The 19,688-nt window shown below is 50.4% G+C and overlaps 1 protein-coding gene across 2 annotated transcripts in view; it reads right to left on the bottom strand.

The window, feature by feature from the left end:
• Nucleotides 1-7,263, bottom strand: part of ACBD6 (acyl-CoA binding domain containing 6) — an 88,984-nt gene extending 81,721 nt beyond the window's left edge. For both annotated transcript variants that reach the window (XM_062003732.1, XM_062003733.1), the window contains exon 1: nt 6,703-7,263. In XM_062003732.1, the coding sequence (XP_061859716.1) occupies nt 6,703-6,948 (246 nt within the window). In that variant the 5' untranslated portion in view covers nt 6,949-7,263. The remainder of the gene's footprint in view (nt 1-6,702) is intronic.
• Nucleotides 7,264-19,688: the final 12,425 nt, after the last annotated feature.

The raw sequence follows: 19,688 nt of genomic DNA, 5'->3' as shown, positions 1-19,688 counted from the left end.
ATTTCTTCTACATGCATTACCCAACAGGAATAAGCAGCAAGTGATTTCTCACTTAATGTTATGTTTATTACCCAGCCAAATGCCTCATCCTCCACTAGTATCAAGAAAAATTCTGTTGATTAGGGTTTCTACAGAGATGATTATTCATTAAGGCTGAAATTCACCTGCTTTGGCACAAAGCTCAAGTAAACTGGCTTTGCTTAATTATTTTCAAGGTCCTCTTGAAGGTAAGAAGACAAAATCAGAGCAAAGAAATGCCAAGCAGCTTCTGAATTTGCTCGAGGCATCTGGCAAAAGACATACAAGTCTAGGCCTGAGTGCCAGAGATGAACCAGTCTGTCTGAAGCAAGCCAGGAATTAAGATATGGGGGGAAGAACTAAGAAACACAAGGAATAAGCTAGAACTGGTGGACAGATAGATAGGAAAAAGTCTTATAGCCAGTGTAAAATGGACTTGGTGCCAGTGGGATTAGGCAGTTTTCCACAGGGTGGTGTACTGATGGAACATACAGTCCTTCCTCTCACTGCAGGGAAGTCTAGTAGCCATGGCTCCTCTGTATGCTGGCCCACAAAAGGGAATACAGAGAAATGGCAGAGGCTACACTAGCCCAAGGCTCCAAAGGCACAATCACACTCCTGCCATGAGGCTTGTGCTGACAATTGTCTCAAGAACAGAGCAATTAGCAGGCTGAGATTTGGGAAACGAGGTATTTTCTTGAAGCTAGCTCCGGAGAATGTCTGAGTGAATGTGCACCTGTCCCTGCCAGAAAGGGCCAGGGAATATGGGTCAGGACCCACCAGATCTGGCTGTTATCAATGCTCCTTTCTCACAGAAAACAAAGCCCCTTGCACACAAGTGTCACTGGAAAATTGAATCGAACTGAAAAGAATATCATTGTGACAGGGAATGAATGTACACAAAACATGAGGGGTTTGGTTTGGGTGTTTTTTTTAACCTTTATTTTTTGTGTGAAAGTGCTATATATCCCACAGAGATGATGGATGAAAGACTATAGAACTGTAGCTCCAAATGCAACAGCCCCTGGGAAGCACTTATCACAGCAAGTTCCCTTAACATAGGGCACAGAGCAGTGCAAAGAAAGCCCAGCTGGGTCTTTAAACAGACCCCTCGGAGGAATCCAGGTATGTTCTGGAGGTGGGCAAAGGCTGCTGTTTGAATGTTTTGTTAGCCAAGCAAAACTAAATTGCATTCATCAAATGTTTTATAAGATATGCTCAAGTGTTCAGGCAGGTGAAGTGCTTAAATCAACTAACAATTCTTCACCTTAACAGGGAGGGGATTTTATGCTGAGGATGAAATCATCAATCAGGCTTTAAAGAGCATGCCCATGCTGAGAGATATTTATTAGTTACGCTATGTTTTCATTTAAAGGATTAGAGGATATGAGTAACTGTAACTGAAATTAATTTTCTGATCTGACTGTCTCTCAGTGAGCAATTCATTCAAATTACAACATCTTAGCTGGCCTTTAAAACAACATATCGCATTTCATGGAGAAATAGGAGAAAGGTATAGCAACAGTTAAGTCCCATAAATCAGTCAGGATTCATGTACTGTAAATGTTTTCTCCCGTGCTCAGAGGCGGATTGGACAACAACTTGTTTTAAAAAGCAAAACAAACACAGCAATAAAATGCAAATTCATTACGTGTATGGAAAATGCCTGCTTGGCAATTCTTTAGTTCAACATCTAACCTGTAAAAATTGGCCAAGTTAGATACAAAAACACTCCTGTTTTAATATTAATTTTCCACTACAACCATCAGACTATGACAGCACTCTCTTTTCTTTAGACTTAGCATTCAAAGGCCATTCTAGAGTCAGGAAAGACTGTTGGTAACATCAATAGCACAAATCAAGGAACAGTAGTTAAATTTCATCCATCAAGAGGGGGGAAAAAAAAGCACTTGTGCACTGTTTGCTGTTTTAAGGTACATTAAAAAGGCTTGCAGGGGTTTTGTTGGAAAGAAAAAAATAAAGGTTTTAGCTTCCCTATTTTGCTGCAAGAGTCCATAATGCATCAGAAACCAACCAAGAAGCTAACATTAGCAGAGACCTGAGCCTGGCAGCTGAGGAAGGGGAGTTTTGCCTAAATATGCCAATGCTGACAAATACTAGGGGGTGAAGTTTTGTGAAGGACTCTGTCTTCCTGCTACTTCCCTCTGATGGGCCTCAAAAGTTGTTTTACTCTAACCAGCAGAAAGACAAGAGCCCATATTAGTATTTCAAGTCAAGAATTTCTCATTCTGTGTCCACAAAGTAATTACTGATGGTCTCCAGGGGGCCGACTGGTCACTTGATGCTTAGCTCTCCTCATTTACAGTTCATCAGCTACATTAAAAACCATCAGACTGACAGAATGCATCAGATATTTTCCTAGTATTGCTTCTGCATGCAGAGTCACCTGCAGGCATTATACTCATTAATTGTACAAAGACAACCCAGACAGCTTCAAATGGAAAGTGTCTGTAGATGCCTCCAGTCGTGGGAAAAATGGAAATTTAGAAACCTTGAGATTGTGCTCACATATTACTCCACAACTGATGCCCAGGAAAACAGCTCTTTGGTAATTCTTCAACTAATACATTCATACAGCAGGGGGTTCCTGCCAAATATTGTAAACCTAGTAAGATAAATAATATTTGCAGCCTCCTTGTGGAGTAGTAATAAGACTAGAACTCACCTACACAGACAGAAGGACTAGGCTCTAACTCAACACAGGCCAAGTAAGATGAACGCCTTTGGCAAGACAAGAACTCTTGCCTGTTCCTGCTCAAAGCTCTGCCCCATCAACCTGCTCCAACCCACGGCAAAATCCTGTACTTGTTCAAGAAGATCTCAATTGTCTTGAGAGTTGACCAGAGAGAAACCTCATGAGGTTCATCAAGGACAAGTGCAGAGTCCTGTACCTGAGGAGGAACAATCTCATGCACCAGTACAGGCTGGTGATTGACCTGCTGGAGAGCAGCTCTGTGGAGAATGACCTGGGAGTTCTGCTTGACAGCAAACTAACCATGAGCCAGCAGTGTGCCCACGTGGCCAAGAAGGCCAATGGCATTCTGGAGTGCATCAAGAAGAGTGTGACCAGCAGGTGAAGGAAGGTTCTTCTCCTCCTCCTCCTCCTCTATTCTGCCCTAGTGAGGCCTCATCTGGAGTCCTATGTCCAGTTCTGGGCTCCCCAGCTCAAGAGAGACAAGAAACTGCTGGAGAGAGGCCAGTGCAGGGCCACCAGGATGATGTGGAGACCGGAGCATCTTCCTTATGAGCAAAGGCTGTGAGAACTGGGGCTGTTCAGCCTGGAGGAGACTGAGGGGGATCTCATTAGTATTTACAAATATGTAAATGGTGGATGTCAGCAGGTTGGGGCATCACTTTTTTCTGTTGTATCTAGTGGCAGGTCAAGGGGTAATGGAAAACAGCTAGAACATAAGAAGTTCCATTTAAACATAAGGAAAAACGATTTCACTGTCGAGGTGAGGGAGCCCTGGCACAGAAGTCTCCTTCTCTGGAAGCTTTCAAACCCACCTGGACATGTTCCTGTGCAACCTGATCTAGATGGACTTGTTTTAGCAGGGAGGTTGAACTAGATGATCTCTAAAGGTCCCTTCCAACCCCTACCATTCTGTGATTCTGTGTGATTCAACTGATGGTTCAACTGATGGTTGGGCATAAGGAAGAACAAGCAAACATTAACCACAGAAGGTGAGGAGTCTTGGCCCTGATGACCAAGGGGCTGTATGTTCCAGAGAGAATGACACCGGTAGCACTGAGTCAGTGCCACGATGTGCTACAATATCTGAAATGTGGCACCTGAAAAATGGTATTAGGTACTAGAGTCTACAGACACCAGAGTCAGCATAAGGCCTGTTTTGCCAACAGCACTGGATCTCCAGCTTGCCTATACCTCTCAGCATTTACTTAGGCACCAGCACATCCTCCTGGCGGGACATTTTTTTTTTCAGCCTGATCATTTCCAGCTAGTCCTATGTTCCCTCCCCTCTCTGAATGATGACCACTACACTGGTCTCCAGGATCAGTTTCTGAACCTCAGGTTTTTTGCATCTTGACAGGCAAGCACTATCTTTACTTCACCACTATATGCTCAAGGCACAGACAAGTGATTTACTCAAAGCCACACAGAAGTAGAGGGGAAAAAAGAAAATCAGTCCAAGTCCAGAGCCCTACTGACTAGTTCTGTTCTTCCTTCTGTCTAGGGCAGAGTCATAAACTCAGCAGCATCTTCTAAAAACCTCACTGGAGGTGACAACTAAGCAATTCCCTTATTTTCAAGTTTCTGACACATAAACAAAATCAGAGAGAAAAGTAATAAAATCCTGAAATGGCCTCCAATAAAAGGTAATAAAATTCCAGGAAAATGGCTATATACCCAAACAGTTTGAAATAAATAATATACAGTATTTTAACAGAGAGCTCAGCTGTTGCTGTCACCTCTTTTATGATGGTGCCGTACCTTAAATCAAAGCTCTTAGTGACATAAAATACTAAACTGAGGAAAGACAAGGATGCCAAATCAAGGACAGTGGACAGATCTGAGTCAGCACCTTTTGTGCACTAGCAATACTACTGTCCACCGGAGTAATATATTAGCAGCCCATTATGCATACTGATACAGCCGCTCTAATTAAATAGAGAAGACTTACATTAAGCACCCTCATTTTGATTTAAAGCACAAAATGCTGCAAAACTCCAAGTTAGCAGAGCATAACCCTGCAGGAGCTGTGCTAGTAAACTTCTCGCTTCCTCACAGCCAGTGCTATCCTCCCAGGCACACTGTAACGCAGATGGCATCTTTCTGGACATCACTGGGAAACCAAAGGCACAGAAACCCAGGAGCCAAACACAACCTGAAACCAAGGAACACAAAGGAACCTGCTGTTGCATGCCACTTGGCCATGGACAAGAGGGACAGAGGAGATGGGGACAGAAGTGCCCCATTCCCCTCAGCTAAAGGCAACTGGAAATCAGTGCTGATGCAGTGTTGATTACCATCTTTTTCTGACTTGTAACAAAACTGTTGTGAAATAGCTTCTGATTTAAGTAATTTTGATGTTAAACACATTACTGGTCTTACAGCAGTGACACTGGGAAGCCCTCTGAAGTTTGTCAACAATCATGAGTTGACATACAAGTAATGCCTTCCCATTTCCAGCTAGGATGGTTACAAAGCATTTGCAACAGAGCAAAAAATATGAGGTCATTAGCAACAAATCTCCTGAGAATACAGAACACAAAAAAAAAATACAGAAGAGAAAAAACACTGTTTCTTTTCATGTCATCCTAGGCATGGTCTTGGTATTCCTAAAAGTTCTTCTAGCATTGTTTTTTTAACCCTTTTTCTTAAAAAAGCAAAACTAGGAAACCTAGAGATCTGTTTAATCACTAGAAAAATGTGAGAACAAAACTTCACATGACCATTCTGCTTTTCATGCAATTAATGGTCCACAAACCACAGACCAGGAATCATCAGCTTTGAGGATAATTAAATATTGCATTAAAAATATGAAAGCACTCCTAAGCGGCAGCAGTAGGAGGACAAGAGTATTCCACATGGGAGGAAAATCATGGGGGAGATGTGCACATCTAACTTTGACTATTAATCCAAACGAGTGGGATGCAGTTTTTAAGAGATGCAAGGCAGCATCTCTCGCCACACACCTGAGTCATGTTTGTGCTTTTCCTCTTTAGTCTTCCACGTGTAACAACACTTAACACAGTGTTTGTTTCTGCGAGTTAGGTGATTATTACAGATCTTTGTATCTTAATTGGTGCTTTTTTTGTTAGTTTCATGTAACTTTTCTCACAGGAGCAGGAAAAAAAGTCACACAGGATTCCCACAGGATGCATCTTATAGCTTTCTCAGTTCACAGGGACTGAATGAGACTGTTCCAAAAGCCCTCCACAGCCAGAGCTGCACAGGCACATCCTTCACTTGATCGCAATCAAACCCCAGAGGTTGGGATGCTCAGACCTGTGTCACTGCCACGGATCCCCACTGTCTCTGAGGTGAGGATCAGTGCTACTACAAACCCCTCAACCACCTTCTCAAACTCATCCCAATCCCGTCTTCACCCAGCATACATGAGCACAGCCTGGAAAACACAGGTGAAGCAGCTGCATTTACCAGCCAAGACACTCCACAAAGATTCAGGGGATACTTGGACAGGCCACTAAACCACCGCTGACCTGTCACAGCCAAGGCTGAACCCTCTGCACCGACATCTGACTTCACTCCACCGCACGGTCCCCTACAGCCAAACCGATGTCTCAGCAACACAGGCGAGCCACACTGGGCGAGGGGTGGCCACACCGGGCGAGGCGAAGAGGTGAGGAACAGCAATCGGTGTGATGAATTTAGCAGGACTCTGTCCCAGCAGACCTCATCTACCTTCACCCACTGAACTTTGTGCTGGGCACAAAGGCCCCATCGGCCTTGTTTCCCACATGCCCGACGTAACTTTTTCTACTTGCCGCCGTCACATTTTGTGCGACAGCCACTCAGGCCCTTGGCTGCCGGCCCCGGAAGAGCCCCAGGCCCGGCCGCTCGTGTCCCGGGCCGGCTCCCGTGCCGCTCCTTCCTCCGGGCCCCACGCCCCGCCCGCAGCCAGGCGTTGCCCGCGGGGTGGCCGGCGGAGGCCGCGGGTCGGGCCAGCCCCGCCTCACCTGCTTGTAACGCCCGTACAGGTAGAGCAGCTGCTCCTTGCTGGCGGTGGGCAGCAGCGCCGGCAGCCGCTCGGCCGCCTGCTCGAAGAGCGAGGACAGGTCTCGGCCCGGCGGCACCGTCGCCGTCTCCTCCGATCCCGAGCTCTCCTCACCGCCGCTCCCGGCCACCGCCGCGGCGGCCAGCGGGGGCGACGCCATGGCGGCCCGCCACCCGCCCAGGTGCGTCCGCGCGCCGGTCCCCCTCATGCCTCGGTACCGGCGGCAGGGCCGCCTCCGGGAAACGCGCGCCGCGCTTCAGGGTTCCGGGGCGGCCGCGGGTCCGAACGCGGCTTGTGAGCGGCCGGCCGGCATGTCCTCCGAGCTCCTTCCGACCCGCAGCGCTGCCGACGGCGATCCAACGGGAACACGCGGCGAGGGGCTGCCCGCACCCGCACACTCGTGACAGCCGACGCCGAACGTCTGCCCCTGCTCGTCCGCACCTCGCGCCCCCAAACCGCGATGGCGCTCGGCTGAGCCCCGCGTCCCGCGAGGTCCCGTCCCGGGGGCCGGCGGCACCGCGGCCTTCTCGGCCGGGGCTGGCGGGGACCCGCTGCCTCCCAGTGCCGCTGGAGGGCACTCGCGGGCCGCCCGCCGCTGCGGGCCGGGCGCGGGGTGGGCAGCCCCTGGCCCTCGGTGGCGGGCCCCGGATGGCCGCCAGCATCTTCCCGGCGCACGGCTGCAGGGTAGCAGACCTGCCCGCCGCCCTGGGGGTCCCAGCCAAGGGCCAGCCCAAAGGCGGTTTATATTTAGCCCGGTATATACTTCGGGCGGAAAGTTTTTCCCCCTCTCCCTGGCACAGCTGTTGAGTCCATCTCCCTCCTCCACCCCCTGCCTCAGCAAATGGCAGCCCTCAGTCCCCTGGGGAAGCCTTGACCGCCCCGGCACTGCCTCGACCTGTTTCTCCTCCGGCTGCCTCGGCCGGAGCCCGCTACTCCCCTCATTCCCGGTATGGCGTGGGAAGCTGCCCCACAGCGTGATCCCGGGCAAGCAGAGGCAGGGTTTCACACCATGCACTCTCATTCCTCTCCTAGTTCAAGGATGGGGATGAAGGTGCATCACGCACACGGAGTGGTCCTGCTTGTGCTCTCCTGGCCATGTCCTAGACACTACAGCTCCCATCTTTCCATCCTAGGGCCTGCAGGGGGAAATACAGGAACTGTGGAGAAAAGACCTGTCAGATCCAGAAATAAGCTGGCTCCAAGCTTTGTCAGCCTGGAGAAAACTCAGAGAGAACATCATCCACACTTATAAGTACCTAAAGGGTATCTGTCAGGAGGATGAGGCGACACTTTTTTTCTCCAGTGACAGGACAAGGGGTAACGGGCACAAGCTGGAACACAAAAAGTTCCACTTAAACACAAGGAGAAACTTCTTTACTGTATGGGTGAGGGAGCACTGGCACAGGCTGCCCAGGGAGGGTGTGGAGGCTCCTTCTCTGGGGGTTTTCAAACCTGCCTGGACACGTTCCTGTGTCCTGATGGAGGGGAACCTGCTTTAGCAGGGAGTTGGGTTGGATGATCTCTAGAGGTCCCTTCCAACCTCTACCATTCTATGATTCTATTCTCTTATTCCCTTCATAACCTCACTGGCTGTGAGAGGTTTTACTTAAGGGAAAAGAAGCTCAAGCACAGCAATGGCAGGAAGCTGGAGCATCACTGAAGCACCTGGACGTGGCTCTGCAGGGCCAGTGCTGCTCTTCCACTGGGCCACAAAGCCATGGCCGTGTTCCCATCCCTGGGCTATGCATACAAGGGGATCCAGGGGTAGCTACAACATATTCCTGGCTTGGAGCAGAAGGGGACCTCTGCATCCCAGCTCATATGAGAGGGATGGTGGGGCCACAGTCCCTGCTCAGTACTAGAGTGGAGAGGGGCTGCCTGCTGAGAAGACAAAGGGTGTCCTATGAGTGAGCCTGTGGCCCCTGCACTCTCTTTGCCTGTGCAGAGGAGACAAAGCCCTGGTTCAAATTGGGAAAGAAGTTGGGAGGAAAGGCTTGGGAACCATCTTGGCTTTGCTGTTTACAACTAGAAAAGATCTCCTCTCCAGTATGTGGTTAACACCTGGCATCCAAAACAGACCACAGTATTTGCAGTGAACTTGTCCTCCCTTCCCCTCTCCACAGAAGCCATTTGGCTTCATCCAGTTGGCTGTGTCACCCTGACCATCCCCATTCACCATGGGGAAGCGCTGCCTGGTCTGAGCCTGCTGGCAGTCAGCAAGGGACAGGCAGCCTGGCAGCCTGACAGGAGGAAACCCTTTTTGAATAGCTCAGAAAAAGTACTTGCAGCAAATTAACTGAAGTGCGCAGCCTCCGCACACTCTCTGGCTCGTCTCCATGGTGAGAGAGGCCTCACTGCCTTTGCTGGGTTTCTTCACCAGAGCGCTTACAGCTCCTGCTAGATCTCTCTCACTTTTTCCTTGTCTTCTTTTTAAAAAAATAAGTGACTGCACTGAGGGCCTGATCCTTCCTTCCACCCCCTCGCTTTGGCAGGCGTGGGAGCAGGTTTAATGCAAGGTACTCATGGAGGTTTAGGAGCCTGGGATGGAAATACTGAGGATGGAGATGCTGGGCACAGACATGCTGCGCCTGCTCTGTGGGATGATGTTTATTTAGTTGTTGGTCCTCAGCAGCCTGGGAGAGGGCAGGACCAGGTCTCAGGGGATGCAAGCACTGATGCTTTTGTGCCAGATGCACCAACTAACCGCTGCAAACATGAAGAAGCACAGGGTTGGGAGAGCCCCAGTCATCCCAGTATAAATCAGGTCAAATTTGGCCCCTTTTTCTACTCCCTGGCTGCAAAATGCACAAAACCAGAAACATTATGGACCCTGAGTGGTAAATAAAGTCATGCAAAGCACAAGCTGCACACATGGGTCAGCCCCAAGTCCCACGCTGGGATTGCAGGGTCACAATAATAGGCTGTGCCCAGCAGTGCCAAGCAGGGAAAAAATACCCTTGTATAATTATTGTATCCATCCTGCCAGTCAGCTTGGAGACCTGTCATTGTCCCTCTGCAGAGGGCAGAGGCCACTTCGCACACCAAACCCCAGCCAGCCTGAAAGGAACATCTAAAGGGATCCCTGTGAGCTAAGCTATGATTAGTTTGTTGAGGTTTTTTTTCCACAATAAAAGGAGAAAGAGGCAATTAAGAGCTGGTTTCTTTGTGACCCTGCATTTTACTGTAGGAGACACCTGTCTACAGAGGAGGAGCAGGCTGCAGGCTGGGGGTGTGCATGCCTTCCTGAGGGCAAGGGGCATGAGGAGCAAGGGGAGCATGGGCGTGCTCATCTCCCCTGGCAGAGCCCCGGCACAGCTTGACCTGGCACACGTCACCTCTGCTGCAGGTAGAGCTGTGCCTCTGCTTAATAAATGTTCCTTCCTGTCTCCTGAGCTCCTCCAGGCAACCTGGTGTGTGGGTCCTCATCCCATCACTCTCTCTTCGTCTCTCTCAGCATTTCTTGTTGGGAGATTTGCTACCTGTGCTGATGCCCTGGGAGGAGAAGCCTCCTTTTCATTCTGCTTCCCACCATCCCTGTGAGAGTTTTCCCATGCCCACGGCACAGGAGGAAGCAAGGGGAAACTCACTGCTGACCAAGTCTTTGCCCCACATCCGTGTGGGTCACAGTCAAGCCTCCCCAAAGCTGGGGACACCCAGGCTGGGCCAGGCTTTGCCTGCTGACAAAGCTTGGAGCTGCACAGGTGGCACTTGCTAAAGCCTTCTCTTGGTGGGACATGAGGCTAGTGGCCAAGAGGTTTTCTCCTGTTCCCTAAGATCACAGTATCCTAAATGAAAAATCAAGCTGTGCTGTGTGTTTCTGCCAGTGCCAAGCTTCAGGCTCCATAGTTTATCCCACCTTCTTTTCTACAGTTCTACCACCTCTTTGTATCTATTTTGGGATCTGCACCAAGAAAGTCCTTTCACAGCTCTGGTGGCTCCCCAGACCCCTCTTTCCCCAGGCAGGAAGCAAACCCCAGAGCACAGTGATTCCTACACGTTGAGCAGAGCCATTGTCTCTGCCCTGACCCACAGGAGGAGGAAGGCTCACCTGTGGCTTGGACTGGAGCAATGCCCAGCTCTTCAGGCAGGGATGTGCTGGTGTGTGCCCATCTTGAGCTGTGATTTCCTTCTGCAATATGGATTTTTTACATGTATTGCCACCCATGATACATCACTGCACCCGGCTTTCCTTCACCCCTGCAGCGCCAGAGGGAGGAGGGGAGACAACTGCTGCCCCTCTGCTCTGCACACTCACTGCTTTAGCAGGGAGATGGAAAAATAACCTCTTCATTTTTAACTCTCTGCACGTGTCCCCTGTTAGCAAGGCAGAGCAAATGCACACCCTGCTCAATATTTTTGGGAACTAATCAATGCCATAGCAGCCAGGAGCCCACAGCATGACTATGAGAGCCGTGACCTCCCCCCACAAACCCACCCCTGAGAATGGAGGTGATTTCCATGAGATGGAAATGAAATCACAAGCAATGGGAAACCAAAATTCAATACTGTCCAGGGAAGAAGCTAAACAAAGGGCTGAGGTCTCTGCCCCGGCATAAGGAAGGACTCCCCTCACATTTGTCACCCCTGAGGAGTTTGGTTCCTTTGTACATTTTACCTGCATTCATTATAGCACCATGGCCATTTGTTTGTGTGTAATAAAGGGGATCTGGGAGAAAAACATGCAATTAGCACATCCATCATATAGGTTTTTTAGATATCAATAAAACATCGATTTGGTCCTTCCATAAATTCCAGCGCTGTGGTGAATACAAATCAGTAGCCGTGGTGGAGAAGGAATGCATAACCCCTGTCAGAAAGGCATAAATCTCCCTTCTCCCTGGCATATCATTAAACCTCCCAAACACTGATGGAAAACTCCTCTGCCAGACACCAAGACCTGCTCCCCAAGCATGCCCGAAGCCTTGCTGGGCTGATACCAGCAACAGCGTGGTTGCAAAACAGCGACCAGCCAGTAGTTCAAAGGTTGCAACTGGAGCTGTGCAAATAGTGGATATTTCCGTGGAGAGAGATATCTTACCACTAAGTCTTTCCAGTTTGGGGTAGTCAGGTGAAATTTGGTGTGGTGTTTTGTTTTCTAAATTCAAATGAAAAACATAAGGATAAATCTGCTTGACCTGAAGTGTTTTGCTTGGTGTGAAATAAACACAAAAAGCCTCATTTTTGTTTCACATTACTGAACCTCTTGCTCCATCCATCCTTTTTCATGCATGTGCAAAAGCAGCAACAAAGCCTTTAGTTTTCAAATAAACCCCAAAGAGTTATTCACTGAAAACAGCAAAATAGTCACTTTTTAAGTTGGGATGGTTTTCTTCACCTAAGGTAATAAGGAAGTTTAGCTCACTTTCAGACTTTTCCGTTCCCCTGAAGGTGCCTCACTGAGATTTGTCTGCTGCAGGGCTGCTGCCTCCATGCTCCCCTGCTTTTTGCCAGCTTCCCCTTGTCTCACATCTCTATGCAGCATCAGACAGCGAGTAATGACCTCATTTATCACTGCCTTGTCACTGCAAGGCCACAGATGTCCCTCATTTTGCTCTCCATCTCCCCCAGGCAAAGTCCTCTGCATCACTTTGGTACCTGGCTCCCAGTTCCCCAGCAGTTCCCCAGTTGCTGTGGCTGACAGCATCCTGGTGCCTACCAGCCTGGCACACACCAAACATGCCACAGGCAGGAGATCTAGACCATAGTTTCAGAAAGAAATCCCCATCAGTGACCTGCTCTCACCTGCAGCCCACCCTGGGGTTATCTGAGCCCACCAGCGGGATTTCTCCCCACTGAGTGCTTGGCCTTGGGGCAATTCCCTGTCCTGCCGAGGGAGGCGAGCACCAGCTGATGTCATGCCCATGGAGGTGAACACCAGCCGATGAGTTCAATGAGCTCTCTTTCCTGGGGAGCATTGTGTATCCCTCCCCAACCCCTCCTCACTGAGGGTTACTCCCCACCCTACATTCCTCCCTGAAGCACTGCCCATGGTGACAAGGTCCACAGAGAGGAAATGCAGCTCCAAAAGCTGCTCCTCACCCCTTCCCTGCTCTGATGCTGGCCTCACTCTCCCCCAGTGAGAAGCAATTGAAGGGAGTGCCTGTAATTGTGGCTGTCAGCAGTAACAATCATGGTGCTGCTGTTATAAATGGCCCCAGCCTGACTTTTACTTACAGATTTCCCTCACGTGATGCTACAAGTCGTGCAAGGAGAAACCCACACCACAGAAAAGCAATTGCACCTTCCAGCTCTGCAGAAGGAGATTTATGGCTTGTTTTGGGTGTAAAATAGAGTGGGCAGGGCTCAGGTTGCAGGTTAGCATGTCCTGATGGGGCAGGCTGGGTATGAGCCCGGGTGTCAGAGCCCATGTCCCTGCCTATTGCGTGATTCTTATGTGTGAGGGAAGGGTTTTAGACTAATTCCTGACAGATATATAAAATCACAATCATGTCTGGAGCCAGAGAGGAACTGTGAGGGACAGAGATCTCAGGCTGTGGAGCTGATCCTTGCCAAATCTGCTGGCATTGATCAGAGTCACTGAGAAATGTTGGGGGCTTTCTGCAAACGTGCAGTTTGCAGCATCAGGAGTAATTTCTACAGTGAGGACAAAGCCAGGCTGTGTCCAGGCTGTGGCTGCTGTTGGAGTCCAGAGCCATTGTTTTCCAAGCAGCTGGCTGGGAGCAGATGTGGGGTCCCCAGCACAAACTCAGCTCAAATGCTCCCCAGCCCATAGCTGGGCTGGGAACCCAGCTGCTGTGCCAGCTCTTGCTGTCTGTCCTGGTGGCACAAGGACCTTTGGGACACGTCCCCACTTGCTTTAATTGATTCTTTTCAATATGACATCTGTCAAGAGGCTGGATGACCTGAAGTCATGTATGATGGCACCTACGGATGGTTCACACTCAGCTCTGGTGCACAGGGAATGACCTGGAGACACACGTTTCCTTCCAGGCCAAGTGAGACCTGCCATGGATAAACAGCCTAACCCAGTGCTGAGCCAGGAGATCACCAAACAGACACGCTGGGGACAAGGTCTGTCCCCTGCAATGCACTAGGGACATCAGCAGGAGTCGAGCACCCTGAGGATGTTCTCAGTGGAGCCCTCAAGCCAGGCAGGGTCAACTCAGGTTTGGCAGGAGCGGCTGTTGTTTTCCTAAAGCAGCCCTTGCAAATAGGAAGCCTGTGACCTTTTGTGCACTTTGATAAAGTCCAAGGGTTGTTAAAAAAATCATAAAACTATGGCAGGATTTAAAAACATTCCCAGAAAGTCCAGACAGCTTTGGAGATTTCTGCCATAGCTATTACTGAAAACCTCAACCTCACCTGCACTTAGCTTGGGGGAGGGAGAGGGCAGCTCATTGTGGGCTCCTGCCTGGGCAATGGCAGAGAGGGAGCTCATTACTCTCTCTAAGGGCACAGTGCCTCCACTGGTGTCACCCTCCAGTGGTGCCATGGGTGCTTTATTGTGCTTGTGGCAGTTTGGTGCTTGTAGCCTTGATACTCTGAAGTGCACAAATACCTCATGTTTCCTCCACAACCTGCTGCAGCGCCAGCATGATGGTGGCATTGGCTGTGTGAGTGGCAGCAGCATCTCCAGGGATGCTGTTTCTTGTACCAGGTCACCTCCCTGTCTCATGGGGTGCTGCCCCCCTTCCTTCCTCCCCCTTGAGTGTTACATCCCACTGGGAAGGGGCCAGCAGCCAGGATGGTGATGGGAAGGTAAGAACGTGTTTGACCAGGTGAGCAAGGTTGGGGTAAACAGGACAGGGACAGTCCCAAGGCCACCTGGCAGTTTACCAGTCTCTGTCCCCTGAAAAACATTCTGAAGGGCTAAGGCTTCATCCTGCCCTAAGGCACAGCGGGGCAATAGCACAGACACAGAGAGGTGCTGGAGGGGATGGGCTCTGCAGTCTCCTCTGCTGCAAGCAGCAAAGAGGGGGATTTAGGCAGAGGAGGGATAGCAGAAGCTCTTTCCAGGGCTCTCCTGGAAGCAGCCCAGGCAGCTCCAGGGCTCAGAGGAAGCAGCTCTTGTTTCTTCTCTAATTTTAGACCTTTTCAGGGTGTTCAGTTTTCTTAACCACCGGTCAGCTGCTGTCTTCTCACACAAAGCAAGCGTGCATAAATTAAACCAGACACATATATCTGTGTTGGAAACCATCCAGGAGCAATCACTTACACGTCAGTGAAGGGCGTGAAACCCCCCATCTGCTCCGGGTTGTAAGACAGCACAGCAAGTCCCTGGCCCAGCCGCCATTGGCACAGCTCCCTGGGGCTCTTCCCTCTATGGCAGCAGGGGATGCTGCACCCCTCACAGTGCAAAAGGAAGCAACCTGGCAGGGGCACCTTGACCCAAGCCATCCAGGCAGATGGTTTTTTTCTTACTCCCTGTCTCAGTTTCCAAGCAGGACACCCCTGCCATCTCAAGCAAAGTAGCAGGGACACGTGCAAGCAGCATACATTGGTTGTGAGTCAGCCCGGGAAAGGTCAGCCTGCTCAGGGGCATCAGTTGATGGGCAGCCTCATTCCCCTCCTTGAAGCACCTCCTGGCAAAGCAAAAGCTTTGGCTTTTTGCACCATGTTTCTTCATCCTTATGCATTTCAGTAGTAATTGTGCCTCTACACACAGGTTTGCAGCCAGGGATACATTGCTGCCCAACCTTGGGGTCTTTAATATCAGAAACACTGACACTGACTGAGCCAGTGGGCCAAATCCCACTCCAGAGAGTGCCGGGAGGATGACAAATAAGCCAGGCAGGGCATGGTTACTACCCACAGCCTCACATGTCTTTATATTTGCAGCTGGAGACAGGGCTGCCCAATCCCCTTTGAGTATCTTGAGTTCTAAATCCACCTTCCTGATGGGTGTAAGTCCTGATGATTGAGTTCAGCTGTTTGGTAACATCACCCACCTGCAGCCAAGGCTGAGGGAAGCATGTCCCTTCCTGTCAGGTCTCATCCTGGTTCCCACTGAAATGGGGACAAAAACATCATCTTACCCCCTCAAAAGAAGTTATGGCTGCTGGGACAGCAGCTTGGAAGAGGCTGGATTGGTACTGACATCCCTGCTGCTGGAATCAGGCTGTGTTATTGTTGTCTGGAAAACATTGCTTCTCTTGGCTTGAATAAACCTGCTACAGGCAGCTCTCCTTGTGTATAAACATCCTAACAATGCCTGGTGGATTGGGCTGCACTGCTCCTGGTCTGACCCAGTGTGCTGCCTCTGCCCTGGGGACTGAGGCTCCCCCAGCTCCTGATGCTCATAATCACACCCTCATCTTCTGCCGGCACTGCTCGGGGAGGGAGAATCTGTGAAAAATCAATAGCTCCAGCCCGGGCTGCCGGAGGATTTGTGCATTTTGCACTCCTGTCTCTGGGAAATCGAACAAATCGATCACATTTCTCAAGACCAGTATTGATGAAGCAGATAATGGCAGTGTTCAGGGTTGGCCAGTGCATGCCAAGAGTGTCCAAAGCTCAGGGCTGCTGCTCTGTTGATCCTAGCAGGCAGGGCAGCATCTCCTGGTGTAATTTACTAAATCCCCTCATCATTCCATGACAAATTTACCTTCAATGTGCTTTTCCTTCCCTATTTATTTATTACCTTCCCTTTCATCCCAAGCAGTGGCAGAGAAGCCACTGGTCCTCCTCTGGGGGCAGGAGTCACCATAGGGCAGAGCAGGGCAGGGGAGGATGCAGAGAGCAGCCATTTCTTGATGTGATGTCCCCTCCACCTCTGTGGAGCAGCTCTGGCTGGCAGTAAAGAGCAGTTTTGTCACACCGAGGTCAGGGGTGCGCTGTTGTTCCCAACTCCCAAGCTCAGGCATATTTTTTTCTGGTTTCAAGGGAGAGGAGATGAATTCATCTTTCTCACTCCTCCTGACATTGACCCACACAGTGGTCCAGGCTCATCACATCCTGCTCTGCTTGTGGGGCCAGGAAAGGTATTGAAGCATCTCCTCCCATTACAAACTGAGCTCCTGGGTATCCAGGCATCTTGAAAGCCAGCTGTCTGGGGAGGAGGTGGGAAGAGAGGTGTAGGAATGGTTGTCTGTGGGTGTCTTGCATTGTCTCCTGCTATGGAAAACCCTTCTCTTTGTGATTTTATGAAGGCTATTAAAGATAATTTTGCCTCTGCAAGACTCTTTTTCTGAAGCCTCTTTTGAAGACTCTTTCTCCCCAGCAATGCAGGGTCTTTAAAAGTATAATTATTATTAATTTTTTTTAAAAAGACAACAGCCCAGCATACTATTTATAAAGAATTCTATATGCTCTCAACAAAGCAAGTGCCAGACTGCACTGGCAGAAAGCCCACTCCCGACTTATCCTTGCTCGGTTTAAAAATGCAAATAATGCTGTTGCTTTTCTTTTTCCCTGGCTACAACAGCACGAGGGACAATCACAACGCAAACTCTTGCCTGGAAAAAGTGAGAGATGAGGAAAATGTGGCATCCTGGTGCAAACAAGGTAAGGAGACCAGGATCCAGAGCCAAGACTGGGATCTGTTGTGATGAACATTCCTTCTCGGCTCAGATACATTGCCTGTGTTCCCCCTGTCTGGTCACAGACAGAAAGCAGAGGAAGCAGGCAGTGGTGGCCCTCCCTCTTCCCTTTATGACTTTTCTTGCCCTCTCTGTCTTCCTGCCTTCCTCCTCCAGCCTCTGAGCTGAGAGTTTGTAAACATTTCAAGGAGCTGGAAAGCCCTGAGTCCCAGCAGAGCAGTGAAACACTGTCAGGATGCCAAGCGTGGTCCCAAAGCGTGTCTGATAACAGGAGGCAGGGGTTTGCCAATCAGATATTTAAACAGAGCTGTTGCTGGAGAATGTGGCAGCGATGATCAAGGAGTCCAGCCTCTGCTCTGCCTCCCCAGCTATCGTCTGTCTTTGTTTAATACTGAGAAATAGCATTTATTGGCATTAAATAAATAAATAGCATTCATTAGTGGATTAAAAACTCCCCAAGGTACAAAGGGAAGGGGGGATCACTACTTATTTTTTCCATTGCTGAATTTGCAAGCTGTCATATCAGAAGATAATTGTTTATTATATACATCCTGGTACGTGTTTCATGCCATGGATCCAGTAAATAATAAAGACACTATTTCTTTCTTAATCCATTCTCCTCCCCCATGTTATCTCTGAAAGCCTGATAGCATTGAAAGGGTTGAAGCTGCACCTCATGCCTGCTCCTGCTGAAATTAGTGTTACTGATCGTGGTGGGAGTAGGCTCAGACCCTGAGAGATTTTATCTGGAACAAGGCTAGAAGGTAATGCATTAAAAAGCTAGTGACCTGCTAAATGTAAGTCAAGCTGTGACATAGCGGTTAGCTCGCCCTGAGGTCAGCGCCGGGCAGCTTGCTGAGTGTGAAGTTTCAGATGAAGGGCACTAAAGCTCTATTCATTAAATGGCTTTCTGCAAATATAATTAAAAGATGGTATCAGTGAGCATTGCTGCTGCATGTACTGGGTAAATCTCAGCTTGGGGAAGAGCCCTCACAAATCAGAGGTTCCTGGGCCTGTGACAGGACCCTGATAAGTCACCACAGCAAAGGAGCTCTGCTCCTGTGGCTGTCAGCAGGAGCGATGCTCCAGGCAGGAACACTGTCGTGCCCAGGGCCTGGAATGGGATTGGCTATGCTGTGGGTACAGGGAAAAGCTGAAAACTGTCATCTAAAATTGTGCCAGAGGCTAGGAGGCTTGAAGGAAAACCAAAATGAATCTCAAATACTTTCCCCAAAAATGGGAGCAAGAATAGAGCCACTGGGACACTCAAGAATATCTGAGGGTTACAGTCCCACCATGAACAGCTCCAGTTTGCTGGCTTCCCTGATGCTCTTCTTGCCTCCCATCTCATCCCCATCCCATTCCCATTCCCATCTGCATCCCCATTCTCCATCGCATATTCTCTTCCATCCCATATTCTCTCCCATCCCATTCCCATCTCATCCTATTCTTTCTCATCTCATTCCCATCTGCATTCCCATCCCCATCCTTTCTCTATTCCATTCCCATTACAATTACTATCCAATTTCCATCCTATTGCTATCCCATCCCATCCCATCCCATCCCATCCCATCCCATCCCATCCCATTCCCTTTTCTATCCTCATTCCATCCCCATTCTATTCCCACCCTCACCCCTTCCCCATTACCATCCAATGTCATCCCATTCCCATCCCCATCCATTCCCATCCCCAGCCCATTCCCATCTATATCCCATCCCATTGCATTCCCATCCCTATCCCATCTCATTCTCATCTCCATCCCTATCTTATCCCCATAACCATTCCCATCCCATGCCATTCCATTCCCATCCCATTCCCATCTCATTCCATTCCCACCCTTATCCCATCCCTTGCCCATCTCTATCCCATCCCATTCCCATCTCCAATCCTATGTTGTCTCCATCCCCATCCCCATTCCATTCCATTCCATTCCCATCACCAGCCCATTCCCATCTCCTTTCATTCATGCCCCATTCCCATCCCCATGCCCATTCCCATTCCTATCCCATCCCACCCTATCCCACGCTGTTGCCATTCCCACTCCCAGGCGGCTCGAGCCGGGGCTGTCCCGGGGCCGCCGTCGCTGCCGGTGCAGGCGCGGAAAGGGTGAACCTCGCAGCGCGCCCCCCGCCGGGGGACTGCGACGTCAGCGCCCCCCCGCTCGCGCCCGGCGGGCGGGGGCGTGGCCTCGCGCTCGGGCACCGCCCCCCGCCCGCCCCGCGCGGCGGTGGGCGGCGGCGGCGGTTGCCGTGGCGATGGCGCCTTGCCGGCGGCCGGTTGGCTGTCGGGCCGGCTGACGGGCTGGGGAGGCGGCGGCGGGGCGGCGGGGAGGCGGAAGATGGCGGCGGCGGCGGCGGAGGTGGCGGCGGCGGCGGCGGGGCGGCGCTGAGGAGGCCCGAGGCGGGCTGAGGAGTGGCGGAGGGCGGGCGGGCGGGGGCCCATGTGCGG

The sequence above is a fragment of the Colius striatus genome, chromosome 10 (genome assembly GCF_028858725.1).
Source record: "Colius striatus isolate bColStr4 chromosome 10, bColStr4.1.hap1, whole genome shotgun sequence".
Taxonomy (NCBI): domain Eukaryota; kingdom Metazoa; phylum Chordata; class Aves; order Coliiformes; family Coliidae; genus Colius; species Colius striatus.
The sequence above is the reverse complement of the archived record's forward strand: the minus strand, read 5'-3'. Positions and strand labels throughout refer to the sequence as shown.